General features: G+C 53.8%; 1 protein-coding gene across 3 annotated transcripts in view; it reads right to left on the bottom strand.

Moving 5' to 3' along the window:
* PTPRN2 (protein tyrosine phosphatase receptor type N2) overlaps positions 1-16,844 on the bottom strand; it is a 906,619-nt gene that overhangs the window by 59,224 nt on the left and 830,551 nt on the right. For all 3 annotated transcript variants that reach the window (XM_063099753.1, XM_063099755.1, XM_063099754.1), the window contains one exon: positions 10,650-10,797. In XM_063099753.1, coding sequence (XP_062955823.1) covers positions 10,650-10,797 — 148 coding nt within the window. The remainder of the gene's footprint in view (positions 1-10,649; positions 10,798-16,844) is intronic.

Below are 16,844 nucleotides of genomic sequence, written 5' to 3'. Positions count from 1 at the left end.
CATAAGTGTGCCCACGCTTGAGGTTCCTTTAACTTCACACGAACCTCCCTGCCGTGTGTCTGTGCAGAAGGGAACTCTCCAGGCATGGCCGCATGCTGAGCACAGTGCAAGGGAGCTGACCCCAGAAGTCTCCAGCTTATGGTAGCCTGGTGATGCCCCCCAGCCACCGAGCATCCTGGGGGCACCTAGTGCCAAGCGTTGAATTGCATCCCCCCCCAAAGATATGCTGGAGTCCTACCCCCCAGAATGTGACCTTATTTGGAAATAAGGTAGTTACAGAGGTAATCAAAATCAGGCCATTAGGGTGGGCCCTCATCCAATGACTGGGGTCCTATTAAAAAGGAGAAATTTGGACACAGACACACCCATGGAGGACGCTGTGTGAAGACAAAGATGGTGCCTACAAGCCAAGGAGAGTGGCCTCAGGGGAACTGACACCTCAGACTTCCAGCCTCCAGGACAGTGAGCCCACAAGTTTCTGCCATTTAAGCCACCCTGTCTGCAGCACTTTACAGGAGCCCTGGGAGCCTGACACGCCTGGCATGAGACTGCTCCGTTCTGGTCCTGCCTCCTACGACTAACTCGTGCCCTCTGTTAAGCTGTTTAACATCTGTAGGTCTTAGTTTCCCCCCTCTTAAATGAAGAAGCGAGCCTCCATTACCAAAACGTTTGTCTTACCAGCTAAAAAACTCAGGATTCTATGAGAAAATCAGCAAGGAGACATGAGGGCTGGTCTTTATGAATTCAGAGGACTAGGAGGGAACTTCGCTGCTAAGAGCTATGAGCAACACCTGGGTACCCCCTGGAGAGGGCACCCCCTGGAGGAGGCACCCGCTGGAGAGGGCACCCCCTAGACGAGGCACCCGCTGGAGAGGGCAGCTGCTGGAGAGGGCACCCCCTGGAGGAGGCACCCGCTGGAGAGAGCACCTGCTGGAGAGGGCACCCCCTAGACGAGGCACCCCCTGGAGGAGGCACCCACTGGAGAGGGCACCCGTTGGAGAGGGCACACGATGGGACACACCTTGTAGTCATGGCCGTGTGGAGGCAGCGCCAAGGTCACCTCAAAATGCAGAGGGCAGAGTGACGGGGCCATGTGGCAGGCCTTGTCCCACACCATGCACAGTAAGAGCACAGACATCAGCCGAGCAGGACCATGCCATCTGTGTGATGCTACTGAGAGACCTTCAGTCGATGGACATGGATTATGAATCTATTCTGTGCCAGGAGTTGCTTAGCATTAAGAAAAGCAGGTCATGTAGAAGGTAAACACCACTGGCCTTCAGGAGCTTAAACTCTAAGCAGGTCGGCAACTCACACACCTTTACAAAAACAGATAAAATTCTGGATTTTATTGAGAACACATGGGATCACCAGAAAAAGCTCCTGGCCTGCGTCTGTGCTGACTGGAGATTAAAGGGATGTTTTGGGGATGGGAGAGTGGGCAGAAGGTGTGTCTTTGACCACGGTCATGACATTTGAAGGGACCCATGGATAGAGTGACCTCTGACCCTCTGGAGTGGGGTCTGACAACCAGAATATTATTTCTGCCCCCTTCTCCCAGGTCTGTACCAATAGGATGCTTCTGGAAAAGAAAGGGAAGAAAATTTGGCAGGAAACTTGCCGATTAACTTAACGAGATTTAAACTGTGATGTGCATGTGTGGAAGAAGAGGCGGGCTGGTGGAAATGGCATGTGGGTGCTCCTGTGACAACACCAGGGCAGCGTCACACATGCCCATGACTGTGCACAGTTCAAGTCAAATGCACAGCTGTGTACCTGCCGCCAGGTGCAAGTCTGACCTCTGGTGCCGCTTGCTCGGTGGCTTGGGCACTCAACTGGAAGAGCAATGGAAAGACGGTCTGACGGAGAAGGACACTCGAGAGGGCAGGCAGCATGGCGGTGGGTCCTGTGCACACACCCACAGAGTCCGGTGGAAGCGTGGGGACAGGTGAGGATCAACCGAGGCAGAGAGAGCCACGCGGCTGTGGAAGGGCAGTGTGTCCTTTACATGCCAAGGGACGTGGCCTGGAAGATTCCTAAGCGACTTCAACATCCAATCCCTCCTCCTCCCATCAGGCTGTGCCCTTAGCTCCTTCCCCAGTCGATGGACGCAGGTGTAAAGCACCGTGAGGCTGTTTTCTGGGCTAAGCAGCAAGACGCCAGACTGCTTGACTTTTCTTCACCTCGGTCATCAGATTAGCAGGCGACCTCACTTCCAGTGCCATTTTTCACACAGAAGCAAAAAACCTTCTTCTTTTTCTGTTTTTTTTTTTTCAATCATTTGCTGATAGTTGTGGCTGAGATGCTTGGGAGGGGAGGACGCAGCCAGGCCGCACGCTGGTCTGGGTTGGGTCTGGGTGGATGGCCGCCAGCGTGGCGGGCTCTGCCCAGCGTCTTCCCGTGTGCGGCGTCCACCCTCAGTGCAGGAGTCTCAGTACAGGCGGCTGCAGTAGCAAACATCACACTCCTAGTGGCTTCAAACAACACGTTTATTATCTTACACTTCTGGAGATCAAAGTCCGAGACGAGCCTTGAGGTGTGAGCAGGGCTGGCTGCGTCCGGAGACTCCAGGGGAGAATGCGTCCCCCCCGCCTCCAGCTTCCGGAGGCCACCACCTCTGCCCTCCATGTCAGTGGGGTGGGGGGCTGTTCTCACACCCCATTATCCCACCTCCTCTCCTGCCTCCTTCTTATTTTCTCTATTAATCCATTTCTGTTGCTTTGAACTGGGTAATTTGTAAGAAAATAAAACTTATTGTTTACAGTTTTGGATGCTGGGAAGTCCAAAGTCCAGGGGACACATCTGGTGAGGCTTTGTCCTGGTGGTGACTTCAGTGACTCGGGGTATCATGTGGTGAATATGGCAGAGCAGAGAGAGAGAGAGACTGTCACATGCTCTCCTTTTAAAGCCCTCAGAGCCACGCCCCTGACCACCACTATTAACCCATTCACTACTGCACGGTCCTACAATCCAATCACCTCTCAAGGCCCCACCTTTCAATGACCATCATAGGACTTCCCACCCTCAACAGTTATAATGGTGGGAATTAAGCTTCTAATATATGGACTTTGGGGGACACAATTCAATCAATCCATAGCATTCTGCCCCTGGCCCCCCAAAGCTCATGTCCTTTTCACAGGTAAGAACATTCATTCCATCCTCAAAGTCTTAACTTGTTTTAACTCAAAAGTCCAAAGTCTCAAAATCCCATCTATGAATTCAAAACGAGTTACCTACCTCCAAGGTACAATGGTGGGACAAGCACAAGGTACATATTCCCATTCAAAAAGGGAGAAGTAGGCCAGAGAAAGGTGCACTAGGTCCCAAACAAGTCCATAAACCAGCAGGGCAGGTGTTAAATCTCAAAGCTGGCGAATCGTGGAACTTGACTCCATGTTCGACATCCTCTGCACGCTGGTGCGGGGGTTGGGTGCCCATGTCCCCGGGCAGCTCTGCTCCATGGCTTTCCTGGTCTGAGGCCACACTTCGGGTCTCTCAGGCTGGCGCTGCACTCGGGTAGCTCTACAGTTTGGGGGTCTCCATGGTGATCCTGCCTCCATGGCTCCACTAGGTGTGGCCTTGGTGGGGTTTCTCTGCTGCAACTCTGACCCCACATTTCCTGTCGGCATTGACCTGGCAAAGGCTCTGTGTGGTGAGTCCACCCCGTGACTCTTGGGATTACGCTGGGCCCACCCGGATCACCCAGGGTCACCTCCCTCACTCAAAGTCAGATGATTAGCAGACCCTGGCTCCATCTGCAACCGCCACTCCTTTGTCACGTACGGTGGCACTTCCACAGGGTGCTGGGATTAGGGTGCAGGCATGTTGGGGGCTGCTATTCTGCTACCACACTCAGCAAGATGACAACAGTCTGCCGGAGACCCGGGTCTCTCACAGAGCAGCGCTGACTCCGGAATCCCAGATTTCGATTGCCCGTTACAGACCACGTGGCCACGGATGACTCTCCTTAACTGTTGTGACTATGATGGGAACGTGATCTCACAGTCGTGGGCCTGGCATCTCTGCTGCCGGAAGACCACACTGACTGGATATCGTCTGGAAGCCTCCCCCGGCTGTCAAGATAACTGCTCTGGAGGCAAATCAAAATGAACAATGAAAAAACGTAACAGGTTTGCAGGTCCTGCCGGCGAGGCTGGCCGTGTTCCTGCCACTTCGTGGAGACACAGGGACACTGGTCTCGTGGGAATACCGTGGCTCTGAGAATGAGGCAGGTGAGCTTCCACCGATCTGGGAATTGGCAAAATTCCCGAGCAGACTCCTACGGGGGTAGTTTGTGATCGTTTGGAAAGCGGAGGGTGGCCACTAGGGGCACAGCTTTATTAGGGACAAGTCACATCAGGGAAGAAGGTGTGTGGCGGGGAGGGGACTGTTTTAAGACAGAAAAGACTAAAGAAACATAAAACCCAGAAAGCAATTATGAGCCTTGATTGCGTCCTGGTTTAAAAAACAAACAAACAACTGCTGTAAAGGACAGAACGGGAATAGCTGAGACTTCTGCACATGGCTAGTGTTAGGGGTTGGGCTGTGTCCCCAAGTCCAGTGAAGTCCTAACCCCCAGGACCTCAAAAGGTGACTGTACTTAGAGACAGGGACTTTAAAGAAGTGATTAAGTGAAGGACAGGTCACTAGGGTGGGCCCTAATCCAACACAACTGATGTCCTTGAAGAAACGGGAGACGCAGACGCAGACACACGCACGGGGGACGCCACGTGAAGACAAAGACCCCGCCTGCAAGCCAGGGAGGGGACCAGCCCTGCCGACCCCTTGACCTCAGACTTGCGGCCTCCAGGACTGTGAAGGAATAACCGTCCGCTGTTCATGCCACCGCACCTGCTGTCACGGCGGGCCAGCAAGCTCGCACACGGGACGTCAGACGACGTCAGGGGATTACTGCTCGTTTTCTTAGTCACAGCAACGGGTTGTAGTTACGTGGGAGGATGTCCTCATTTTTAGAGGATGCAGGCTAAAGTATTTTGGTGTCACGATGCCTGAAACTTACTTCGAGGTAGTTCGGACAAGAAATAAAGTACACACGTGCATCACGCAAATGTGGCCAAATGCAGCAGGGGCTGCTGAGTCTCGGTGGTGGGCTCGGAGGTGGTCATCAAATGGTCATTGCAACGTGACTGTTTTAAAACTTCTGTCACAGAAAGTCAGGGGGCGGTCACGCCAAGCCAGCTACGTTTTTCCTTTGGAAAGAGAAGCCTCGGGAGTAGCCTGCGTGTGGCCCCGGCTGGGTTTTCTCCGTGGGACGAAGGGTGGCGCCCCCGGGAAGTTCTGACGTTGGGCAACGGCTGCCCCTCCGTCAGCTCCGGTTCTTCCACATGCAAGGTGGGGACAGTAGTGGGACTGTCCTGGGGCTGTCACGAGGAGGGAGAGGAGAGGCTGTGTGAGGCGTCCCGCCCAGGGCCTTCCACAGCAGCACGTGTGGTGCATCCGTGATGCCATCAGGCCTCGGGCCGGGCCTGGACCCCTGGGCTACCCGGGACGTGGCTCAGTGGGTCTGCGTCAGCCTGCAAGGAGGACAGTGGTGGCAGTACCCGTGTCTGTCCTGCTGAGCTTGTTTTTACCAGTGACTTGAAGACACGAAGAGTGCTCATGAAATGAGCGGATGGAAGGGAGCTGAGCGGGACGCGAGCCGGGCTCGGGACCGTCCTGATTGTCACCAAGGCTCAGCCCACCGGGGCGCGAGGCTCCATCTCCACGACAACAAGCAGACGCGGCTGTGCCAGGATGGGTGGGGCTGGGGCTCAACAACGGTCCTCGTGGAGAAGACCCTGGATTTTGGTGATGGCAGCCTGGGCGTGAGCCGGTGTGGCACGCAGGAGCGCAAACTCGCACCGCACATGAACAGGGATGCCCGGGCCAGGGGAATGGCGCGGCCCTCGGCCTCCTGGGCACGAAAAACGAGGGCGCATCCCTAAAAGGGGGCCTGGCTGCGGCCACGTGGGAGCCACACTCCGAGACCCCTCCCTGTGCTGAGGTTCCCGCAGTGCAGCTGGAAAGCGGGCGGGGGAGGTCCGGACGCCACGGACACAAGGCGGACTCCTGCGGATCTGCCGGCTTAGCGCCAGGACAGAGGACAGAGGACACGACGCCTGAACTCGAGCACGCCAGCTGCGTGGACGTCGGTGCCGTGTCCCGCGGACAGACAGCGCCCTGGTCCCCAGCAGCTGGGGCATCCGGGAGCCCGTGGGGGGTGGTGCCACCACAGGTCAGACTCTCTCTTTACTCCCAGAGAAACAGCCCAATGGGAATGACCCTGTGTGGCTCTCCCTAAAAAAACCCGTCAGTCTCAGGCTGAACAGCCGCCCGGAACAGCGTCTGCCTGTGATGTAGACAAGAAAAAAGCCCACACGCAATTTGCTGGGATATTTTCTTTTCAACACCAACAAACGGACAGCGTCCCCAAATCCTAGAGGCACAGTCTCAGCTGGCTCCGAGATCAGAAAAAGGCTGGAGGGAAGACAGCCAAGTCAGGGGTTTATGGCCACACGTGGCTTTCTTGTCAAGGTGACACATGTGCCCAGAGCCTTTTTATAAGAGGAGCAAAAGGAAAGCTCTTGCTTAGTCATTGGATTTAGGAGGCTGACCCATGTATTGATCTTTAAAAGCAAATCAGGAAAATCTGTGGCCACTCAGAAGTGACCAGAGTGGAATATTCCTCTCACGGGACTCTGCTTAGAATTTGGGGGAAAAAACCAAAAGGCTTATTTGGAAAGAAATTGTTTCCGAGTTTGTTAAGGAAAGCTACGCTCAGCTGAAGTGCTGCAGTCCTGGTATGTATTTCAGATACTCATTTCTGCGGGAGTTTGAAATTTATGTACATTTATGTGCGTTGTCCCGGCACACGCAGTCTCAGGTGAGTCCCCAACAGCGTCCGAGGCAGCGTCCGTCAGCCCCGGGCGTGCCAGGCCTGGCTCTCCGTCCCTACGTCCTCGTCTGACAAGTGCGGGTTCTCCTGAGGGTCAGCGGAGATGGGCCTGTAGGCCTCGGCCGATGCCAGCACGCAGCTCGCTCAGGGACGGCAGCTGTCAGGGGCTCGTTCCGTGTAGCCGCCGGGTGGCACCGTCACAGCAAACCCGCTTCTCATCCTCATCTGACCTCGCCTGCAGGGCAGCGGGGAGGGGGTGCCCACGGCCGGGCCCTTGGTTGTGAAACTGAGCCGCGATCTCCTTGGGAACAATGTCCTCAGAGGCCAAAGCACGAGACGACTACAGTATGGACCTGCCCCTCTGTCTTAGTACCTGGTCTTCACCTTTTCACTTGCTCCGGTTTTGTCTCTCGGTTAGTGTCTCTATGTCTTCTGTCTGTTTCTCTCTGTTGTTAATTATAACACAGAACCAGAATTACTTTTTTTTAAGATAGAACGGCAAAACAGCATACTATTCCTATTCTTAATTTAAAAAGCAGATGAACAAAATATTGCATAATGCTTTTTTAAAAATACAAAAAGCTTACAATGAGCTCTTCAGGCTTGTGAGATAATGTAAGTCGACCTGGACAGAGCCAGCCAGGCACCGAGCTGTTAGCTGCCTTCTCCCTGGAAAGATGAATCGGATGTGGCCAGAGTCTCCGGGCTGTCAGGGATCCAAAGCCACCAGCTCTCCCACTTTTGAATTTTCTATGAAACGTGCCAGCTAAGTTGTCTTCAGCCTGAGCTGGGACAGCTCCGGTCCCCGGAAGCAGGGGACAGGAGTGACGTGAGCAGAGATGGGAAGGTGGTGGCTGCGGCTGTGTCCAGTGGGAGCCACGGGAAGCACGCGGGGCACCCTCGGTGGACTCGATGCAGGAGCGCCCTGGGAGCGAGGCACCTGCTCCCGTCTCATCTCGGGATGCAGCACTGCACGGGGCTGCTCCACAGGGGATGGGGCAGGAGAGCGAGGGTCCGCAGAGGGGAGAGGGGACGGGAGGAGCACGTGCCAGGTGCCCGAAATGGAGAAACGAGGGCCTGGTGAGTGCCTGGCAAAGCCTGTGGCCGGAGAAGTGGACGCAGCGTGAAGGCCGGCTGCTGGTCTCCATCCCGAGACACCAACAGAACAGGCAGGGCGCCGAGGGGCGGGGGGCAGCGTCCCGGTCACAGTGCGGTCCTGTCCGAGCTCCGGTCCACATGCTGGTAACGGTCAACGCGGCCCTGAGAGCGGGAGCCGGTGGGGCAGCAGGCCTCAGCCCGACGGCTGCGTCACCAGCCCACTGTGTCCCACAGGGAGTGCTTCAGCCAGGTGAGGTGGAAGCAAAGCGTCCCCTAGTGTGCTGCTCGGGAAGGGATATGGGTTGAAATGTGACAGTACGACTTCCCTCTAACAGTCAAGAAGGCACCAATGTCAACATCTAAGAAGGTGATGCATTGGCTCAAAACACACCAGGTGATCTGTGAAGGTGCGTTCATCTGGGCTGTCCCCTGGCTGTCAAGGAGCCTGCCCCTCCCCATCTTCCCCGAGTGACCTTCCGACCTCCCACGGCAGCGCTGCCCCTTCCCAGCCCCGTGCAGGGGAGCGCCGGGCAGGCTGCTGGGACGTCAGCGGGCCCTGGGGAAAGAGGCCGTGGGAGGTGGCATCTGCCAGTACAGCAGCTTCTCCTTAACTCCCAGCACCAGAGCAAACAAAGAGAGTGTTTCCTCTTCTCGGCCATCACTCTGGCTCGGGCACAGGAGGAGCCGAGGGCTCCGGTCACAGAGAACGTCCAGGGCCTGGTCATCCCGCAGCTGCCGTGTCGGCACTGATGGCCACCTTGCAGGGTGCTCCTGTTTCCCACCTCAGGATGGGACATGCTGCCTGTACTAAGCTCCTTGCTCTGATTCCACCTGTCAACACTTAGTAGACAGAGCCCATGTGCCACACAGGCCACAGGGTACATGGGAGGAAATCACCATCACCCAGCTGCTGGAGTGTTTTGGGGCCATCGTAGGGGGTGTTCTCAGAGGAACAGGCTTTGAATTTCAAGATCGACCATAGAGGACCTAACAATCCATGTAAACCACCAGACACACGGAGACATTCAGTGCGTGCTTCCCAAAGGTCTATTCCAGACCAAGTCATTATCCAGATGCCGTTGGAAGCCTCCCCTCCCCTCAGCCCTTCCCCCCCAGCCCCCTTTCCCGTCCCCCATCCCTCTGAGGACAGTGGCTGCCCACACTTGGCTCATCAGGTGTCCCAGTGGCTGTCGGGCCCCTAACACACGGTAGATGCTTAATAAATATTGGTAGCTGGTCGATTGGGTGTATTTTATTTTGCTTTTCTTCTAAATATAGAACTCATAAAACATAACAGCTTCTGTCTTCAGAGCTCTTTAGGGTTAAAAACCCTCAGACCTCATAGAAATGGAGGACCTGGTCTGAACGCTAACTAAAGTTTACACCCAAGAGTGTGACTTGGATTCCTCAAAGGCATGTGATTCTCCAGGTTAGCTCTAAAGCAAAACACTTCCAGCTTTCAATTTTTTGACCTCCAGACCCTGGTCACGCTCGTTTACTATGAGAGCAACCTTGGCTGCCTCTTCCAGGCCGGTTGAGGGGCTGCCGCGTGAGGCTGCCGGTGTCGGGACCAGACACCCGTGAGGCTTGGGGCCCTGAGCTGGTCCCAGGACGGCTCCCAAGGGCTGAGGTGGGGATGCGGTGACAGAGCGCCTTTGCTTCAGTGGACGCTGATCTTGCCACCACGATGCTATGTTGTGCTCTCAAATGGGAAAGCTGACAGAGCTCACGTGATTGTATTTGAAACAGGCACGAGCACCTCCTGTCTTAAGGTGACTGCGAGAGCGGGTGACTGTGCACACCCAGGCACGCAGAGCCACTTACCGCTCGTGAAACCAACACTTGCTGAGCATCTATTAACATCCAAAATCTGTCACAAAGACACCACGTCTCCCTCTGCTCCCTGTGGGGTGGGTTTGTATATTAATCGAAGTCCAGAACCTTCCCTGGGACCTGCTGGACGCACAGAGTTGGTTAGGTGAGAGAAGGTGGCCAGCGGCTGAGGAGACGGCAGGCTCAGCGGGCCCCTCTGCCCTCCGTGGGCTCTGCACCTTGTAAGCCCACCTAGCACGTCACACACGACGGGTCGCACGAGACCCCGCTTCTCCTGCTCCGTGCTTTTGCACCTCCGTTTTATTGCAGTGATACCCAGCTAGACAGCAGGTCCTCAGTAACGTTTGCTGAAATAACTATAAGGTTAAAAATGCTCTAATAGCCACCGTTATTCACTTTCTGCCTACGATGTGCTGGCACCATGCTCATTACCTCATGTCATCCTTACAGCAACATTCCAGGATGACAGCACGATCCCAATCACAGATGAAGAGGCTCCCAGAGGTTAAGGACCGTATCTCAAATGACACAGTCAGAATCATCGGGGGTCGTGTCCCCAGACCCACGATTTTAGGACTACACCATTGGGTCAGAGGAAGAAACTGGGTCTGTGTTCAGGCCGTGATGTCTTCTTCACAGAGGGGTGATGCCTGCACTGGCCTTCAAGGAGGGGTGCAGGTCCGAAGGTAGAGAAGGGGGCGTGGGGAAGGGCCTTCCAGGCAGGAGGACAGAGCCACAAAAACGGCGGGACAACGGGAAGGTGCAGTCCCCCCGCCCGCACCCGCCGCCACCCCCGTGCAGGACGCCCTGGGCTGGTACGTACAGGTCAGCACGGCCGGGCAGCGGTTCTTGGGCATGTTCTCCTCCGTCTGGGCCACGAGCGAGCTGCTGGGCTCCGCCTGGTAGGCACACAGCGCCTCCCACTCGCTCTGCAGCCGGTTCCTGTTCTTGAGGTGGTCCTCCATGTAGGACTGCAAAGTGAGACAGGACCAGGGAAAGTGAGGCGGGGGCTGGCCGACCCAGCAGGAGCACAGACCGGCCAAATGTGCACACGCAGCAGGGGCGCGCCACCTCTCCTGCCTGCTCCTTCTAGAGCGTGCACTGCGCCTCCTACGCTGCTGAGCCTGCGGTCTGCCCTTGGGCTAGCGTGAGCCCATGAGACGTACCCGCACGGGGCTGCATATGATTCACCCAAAGCTGGCTCAGGCCAGTGTCCAACCAGAGTGCAGGTTAACGGGACGGAAGCAGTCAGGGAGGTGGGCACCCCGCTTGGGGGAGGAGGGTTCCCATGTCGTGGAGAGGAGCAGGCACGGACACCGGCATGTCTGGCCGGGGTGGTGGGAGCCGGGGCCAGAAGGGAAACTGAGTGTGTGGCTGGGACATGCAGACCCACACAGTGGGAGCCGTGGGAAGTATGTGAGCAGGGTCTGTGGGGTGTGCATCTGGTGCTTGAAAACACACACGAGACTGGCACTCTCCACAGCCAAGAAGGAATAAGTGCGAGTTAGAGCAATGGTCCACGGGGAGGAAGCAAGCTGTAGATGGGTTAAAAAATGGGCTGCACAAAAACTATTAATAAGCCTCAACCTGGGAAAGCACCTCATTAAATAATGTTTTGCATTGTCTTTTTCTCTTTCTAAGAGGACGACTTGTTACTAACAGATACTATGTTGCTATAATTCCTTGGAATTGTTTACCTGAAAAATAGAAAACACACTGTTTAGAAACTATTTTATATATCCAATCAAAATCATGTCAAAGTGGTTAATTGAGAAAGTCTGGCAGATAGTCACAGAAGCTGTGTCCCCATGAGATCCTCCAGAATGGGGGAAAAGCCTTGGGTTGGTCATCCCAGTGAGGACAGACTGAGAGAGGCAGACATCGCTTCTGCTTTTCTGACAGCCAGGAAGGGGCTGGGCGTCACCCTGTTCAAACAGAACACCGGTTATTTAATTAAGAGCTATCGTTTCCTCAGACGTGTGCTAACAATGCACAGTGCATGTAACACGTGCATAGTATCGTGGAATACGTGCACCATTACTATACGTGTGTCTGTGGATACACAAGTATCAGAGAGATGCCGGGCAATCAGTTCACCAGTGAGATGGCTACTCAGACCAGCCTCCTGGTCGGGCTGTCCCTTACACCCGTTTCTGTCCGCACAGAAGTCGTTTTTCTTATAATTAGCATACTTTTCTGAATCCACTGGGTGTGATAAATTTAAGATACTGGGCTGCACTGATTTGCGCTAAATATTAAACAGCTTCTAGAGTCACACAAGGTAAAAACGAACAAAAGCAAATATTTGGACCCTTGGCTGTTGTGATTCTAATTTCTCTGGGCACATGTCTGTGAGTAGTGACCAAGGCCTCCTGAACATTCCCTTCCACAAAGACAGCCTCGCGGCCAGCACAGCCTGTTCACGTCTTACCGACCTGTTCTGCAGAGAAAAGGCCATAACATTAAGGAAAAGCACTTCGAGGGACCAAACCTGGATGCGTTGCTGTACACAAAGAAAGTAATGGTCTTGTCCTCGGACATTCTGCTTGTGGGTTTCCTGTGTGCCATGTGTCATACGCAGACACAGGTTTTCAAGTGTGTGCCCACGAGAAAATGAAATACACACGTGTGCACACACAGTCCCTTACTGCAAGGCGGCAGGGCGCCCGACGTCTAGCCGGGCGCTCACACCCCCTCACTCTTCACCCCTCCTCCGTCAGCCCCACCTGTCACTCACCGACACCCCCCTAATTGATCAAAGGAGCCAGGATGGTCCTGCTCATGGTCCCGCCCTGCACTGGCTCCACTCCTGGCGACAGAGAAAGAAAGACCAGGAAGGGAGTGGGGTGCGGCTGCCCTGCCCGACACGGGGCGCCCAGGCAAAGGAAGGATCTCGAGTCAGACCATCGGGCCGTCTCATGAATTTTGACCAAAGGTGATGTGAATCCTCTCAATAAACACTGGCTCTGCTTGCTGCTCCGACCGCGGCAGGCTTCTGTGCCATGGGTGTGGAAGCTGTGTGCCGACCAGCGCGTGAGACCCGCGTCTGGGTGTGCACCGCGTCAGGGAGGAGCCACTGGGCCCCGGGCTGGGGGGGGACACTGAGGCAGCCCGTGGGAGGGCTCTGGGTATAACTATCCTCCCCCCAGCCCTGCTCAAGCCACTTAGGAAACGGCAGATGTCGTGGTGCCGATGACGGGGAAGCACACCGATGACTGCCAGCCCCGTGCGGGAACACTGTTTCCAGGATGCCTCGAGCCTCAGGAGCACGCCGTGCTGGTAACAGGACCTCACGGGCGCTCTAAGCCCAGGACATGAGCCCGTCCACTCTCCCCTGCCAGCTGACACCCACGCAGCCCTCCCGCTTCTTCGGGTGTGCAGGAGGCACCCCACGGAGATCTCCTGAGTCATGAAATCAGCAAAGTTCAAATGGCTCAACCTAGAAAATGTAACTGTGAACTGCTCCTTCTGAGACAATCATTGCAGAATATAAGGTACAGACTTCCATATCAAAGTCATCCTAATGAGGAAAACACTTTTTGCATGATATAATATTTGAGTTTTGTGAGAATACTGGCTGGCTCGTTGATGGAGTTTGGATGTGTTGTCCCCTCCAAAACTCATGTGGAAATTTGATCCCCAGTGTGGCAGTGTTGGAATCTGATTGAGTCATGGAGGCGGATCCCTCACGAATGGATTAATGCGCTCTCTGGGGGACGGGGGTCCTGAGCGAGATCTCTATTAATTCCCGAAAGAGCTGGTTGTTTAAAAGGCCCTGGCACCTCCTCTCCCTCTCTTGCTTCCTCTCGCCATGTGATCTGCTTGTACCCGCCGGCTGCCTGCCACTTTCTGCCATGAGTAGAAGCAGCCTGAGGCCTGTGCCAGATGCAGCTGTCCCAGAATCGTAAGCCAAATAAATCTCTTTCCTTTATAAGTTACCCAGTCTCAGGTATTCTGTTATAGCAACACAAACGGACTAATACACTCGTCTAGCCTAAAATCTGCTGTGTGTGTGCGTGGCGGGGGGGGGGGGGTGGCGTCTGGGAAGTCAGGGTAGTTCTGGCAGAAGGGCACAGTTTCGGTACATCTCTGTGGTTACTCTTCTCAAGGTCGGCTCGTGTACAGTCCTACAAACAGATGTAAAATGGACCCTGGAAAAATGATTTTGGGTCCCAGCTTTTCTTTGGAAAATTCTCTTTTCATAAAATCCATCATGAACAAATGGGCTTCTTTCAATAAAACTGGATGGATTCTAAAATGCTGAACTGTGGTCGGTTTAATCCAATCTCAGATGTCGTCTGCAGAGGGTCACTGGATATTATCTTCATCCCTGTAAATTGCAGGTGTTTAAAATTTTGCGTTTATCTTAACTATGGGAAGTGAAACCATATTGCAAGTTCACTTGAATTCTGATTGTGTGGGGAGAAATATAAACTGAGCCTCTCATAAGCAAGATTGGGCGGTAGATGCTGGTGTGGTATTTTTCCACTGAGAGTTAAGTCATCTAAAGTCATACTTCATTGTATGAATCTTGGGATAAATGCTTCATCCTTTCAGCACACACGGCTCCAGCAGACTCTGTTTCTCCTGTTGTGCTCATCTCGGTTCGCTCTGTTCTGTGTTTTCTATTAATATTTTTATGAAACATCGCTTATTACATTAAACTGATGTAATTTCCCCAACCGCATTTTAGGAGTCTCTCTTTTTGTGGTTTGTGGAAAAGATGCTTTTTACCCATGAGCCGTGGGGAGGCGAGGCCTCAGCAGTAAAATAACATGTTTCAAACAGTAAAAGCAAAAACAAAAAGTGCCACAGTAACTTAATATCCTGGGGTCCCTGCCCTTCAAGGATGTGGGAAATGTGAACCAGAGCAGGTGTGGCAACCCCGAGACACGGCCACCCTCTGGAAGTGTCACGTAAATTAACAGGTAATTTGAACAGCTCTTTTGGTCTCTCCATAGTGGGCATTTGGTTGTAGGTGCTTTAAAAACTGGCATCTACATACTTTCACGTTATATACGAATGCATGTGTGAGGGGATGTGGTGGTGGAGGGAGGGCTTCGTTTTTTTAGAAACTGCAACTTTTTGGTTACATAAATAGCACATGTAGAAAAGAACCGAAAATGAAGGTAAGCAGAATGAGAAGAGAAGCCACCAGCACCCCAGCACCCTGAGCCGACCACAGGCTTCGATAAAGGCCACCCCTCGTGGTGCACGCCCGGGCTGCCTTTTTCAGTGCTGGCCACCATTGTGTAAGCTTTGGAATCATCCGTGTTACAGAATTTTCTTTTTTAAGCTCAAAAGATGCTGAGGTGAGGCCCACGTCTTATATATGGGGAAAGACCGGTCCACAGCCCCCGGCAGCCAGCGGTGGTGGCAGCAGAGCTTGTGCCTGGTCCCTGAAGCATGCTGCTGCTTGTGTTCAGGCACTTCTGGTGCAAAATACAACCTGTTTCAAAAACCATCAAGGGTGCCCAGACTAGCATTGTCCTTTGTTCTAATTCCACTTGTCTAACCTATTACTTTCTATCCCAATAAGACCCTGTTTCCCACTGTCTGATGCTACCCAACCCCCCAATCCTTCTCTGCATTTTGTCCATGCCGATTCTCCTGAAATGAATCCACCTGGACTTCGAGGTCCAGTTCAGCCACCACCTCCTCCTTCGTGAGTCTGACGGGGCACGCCCATCACGCCCACCCTGATCTTCCTCTCCTGCAACCCCACCCCCACATGTAACACTTGCTGTGCAAAAAATACATCTCCATGGCATTAGTCGCATCTTGCTTTGTGCTTTAACTGTGGGCTCCAAGCTCTGATTCCTCTCACGAGATTCATTTTTTCCTAGGGCGGGGCCCGTTGTTTCATGCACTCAGCACACGCAGTGGGCACACAGTCAGGATTTGTTGCAACCTAGTATTTCTTTAAGTAATTCGTATTACAGATAGAAATTTTAATTGATGATGGGCATCCAAAAACATTGTCTTTGGATCTCCTGAAACTGGGAAGAATTTCCCAAGTAAGTAACATAAGAAACTTGGGATGTTTCATTATACGTCTCATCCCTGCTTCGTCCTTTCTGTGCTATCCAACAAACATCTTTACAGCTGTAGCCAAATAGGAGGTGCCACATGCTAGTGTTGCCATGACAACCTCAACTTAACGGCAATCTTATAAATCTGGAGCAGCAGCAGGAATTCAGAAAGCTCTGCTCCCCAGCTCTTCCCCTTGTCTATGTCTTCGCTTTCTGCACAGTCCAGACCCCGGGTTAGGGCTCTGTCCCCCTGGAGCCTTCTCATCTGGACATGGGGGGTGCAGGTGCTAGTCACCTGGAGTTGGGTCTCCTCAGTGGATGGGAGCTCCCAGTGGGCAGGGTCACCTTACACCAACATGCATCACTTGGCATGGTTCCTTGCTCTGGGCTCTCCGCGAGTGCCTCTGACTGGAGCTTTAAGAAGGAAGCTCTAGCACGAGCAAATCAAAGTTGGTAGAGCTGGACGTCCCCCGACCAAGAGAAGGTGCAGCCCACCAGCACGGGGGCTCCGGAATCACAGGTGCAGCGCTGCCGCAGTGCCTAGATGAGTTAGTTTCCATAGCTACCCTTCGTTCTCACGGGGTGTTTGGAAGCACCGAACTGCTAATTAATGAAGACGTCCTCCAGGTTGAAAAGGACACCCTGTGTGCCTCTGACTTAGGACCCTAAGATCCTGTTACATTCTGAGACTTTTTGGTCACTATTTTTCTAGTGTCAGCATCAAGGGTCGGTTTCCAGGATCAAGAAAATATCCCATCTATTAAAATTAAGAGTTGTATCTCACCATATGCGACAAGCCAACGTTTGGTAGGAACGGGCATCTCACTGTGATGGTCACGAGGAAAGCAAACGCTGTCCTGTGCTCCGTGGCCCACGCTGGGTGACCCTGCTGCCAGCAGGTGGTGCTGCTGCTGCCTCCGCACGTGGGGACGGTGGAGTCTGGAGACTCGTAAAAGGATCATTTGGATCCAGTCTGCAGGCATGAG

This window comes from Cynocephalus volans, chromosome 6 (assembly GCF_027409185.1).
Source record: "Cynocephalus volans isolate mCynVol1 chromosome 6, mCynVol1.pri, whole genome shotgun sequence".
Lineage (NCBI taxonomy): Eukaryota > Metazoa > Chordata > Mammalia > Dermoptera > Cynocephalidae > Cynocephalus > Cynocephalus volans.
The sequence above is the reverse complement of the archived record's forward strand: the minus strand, read 5'-3'. Positions and strand labels throughout refer to the sequence as shown.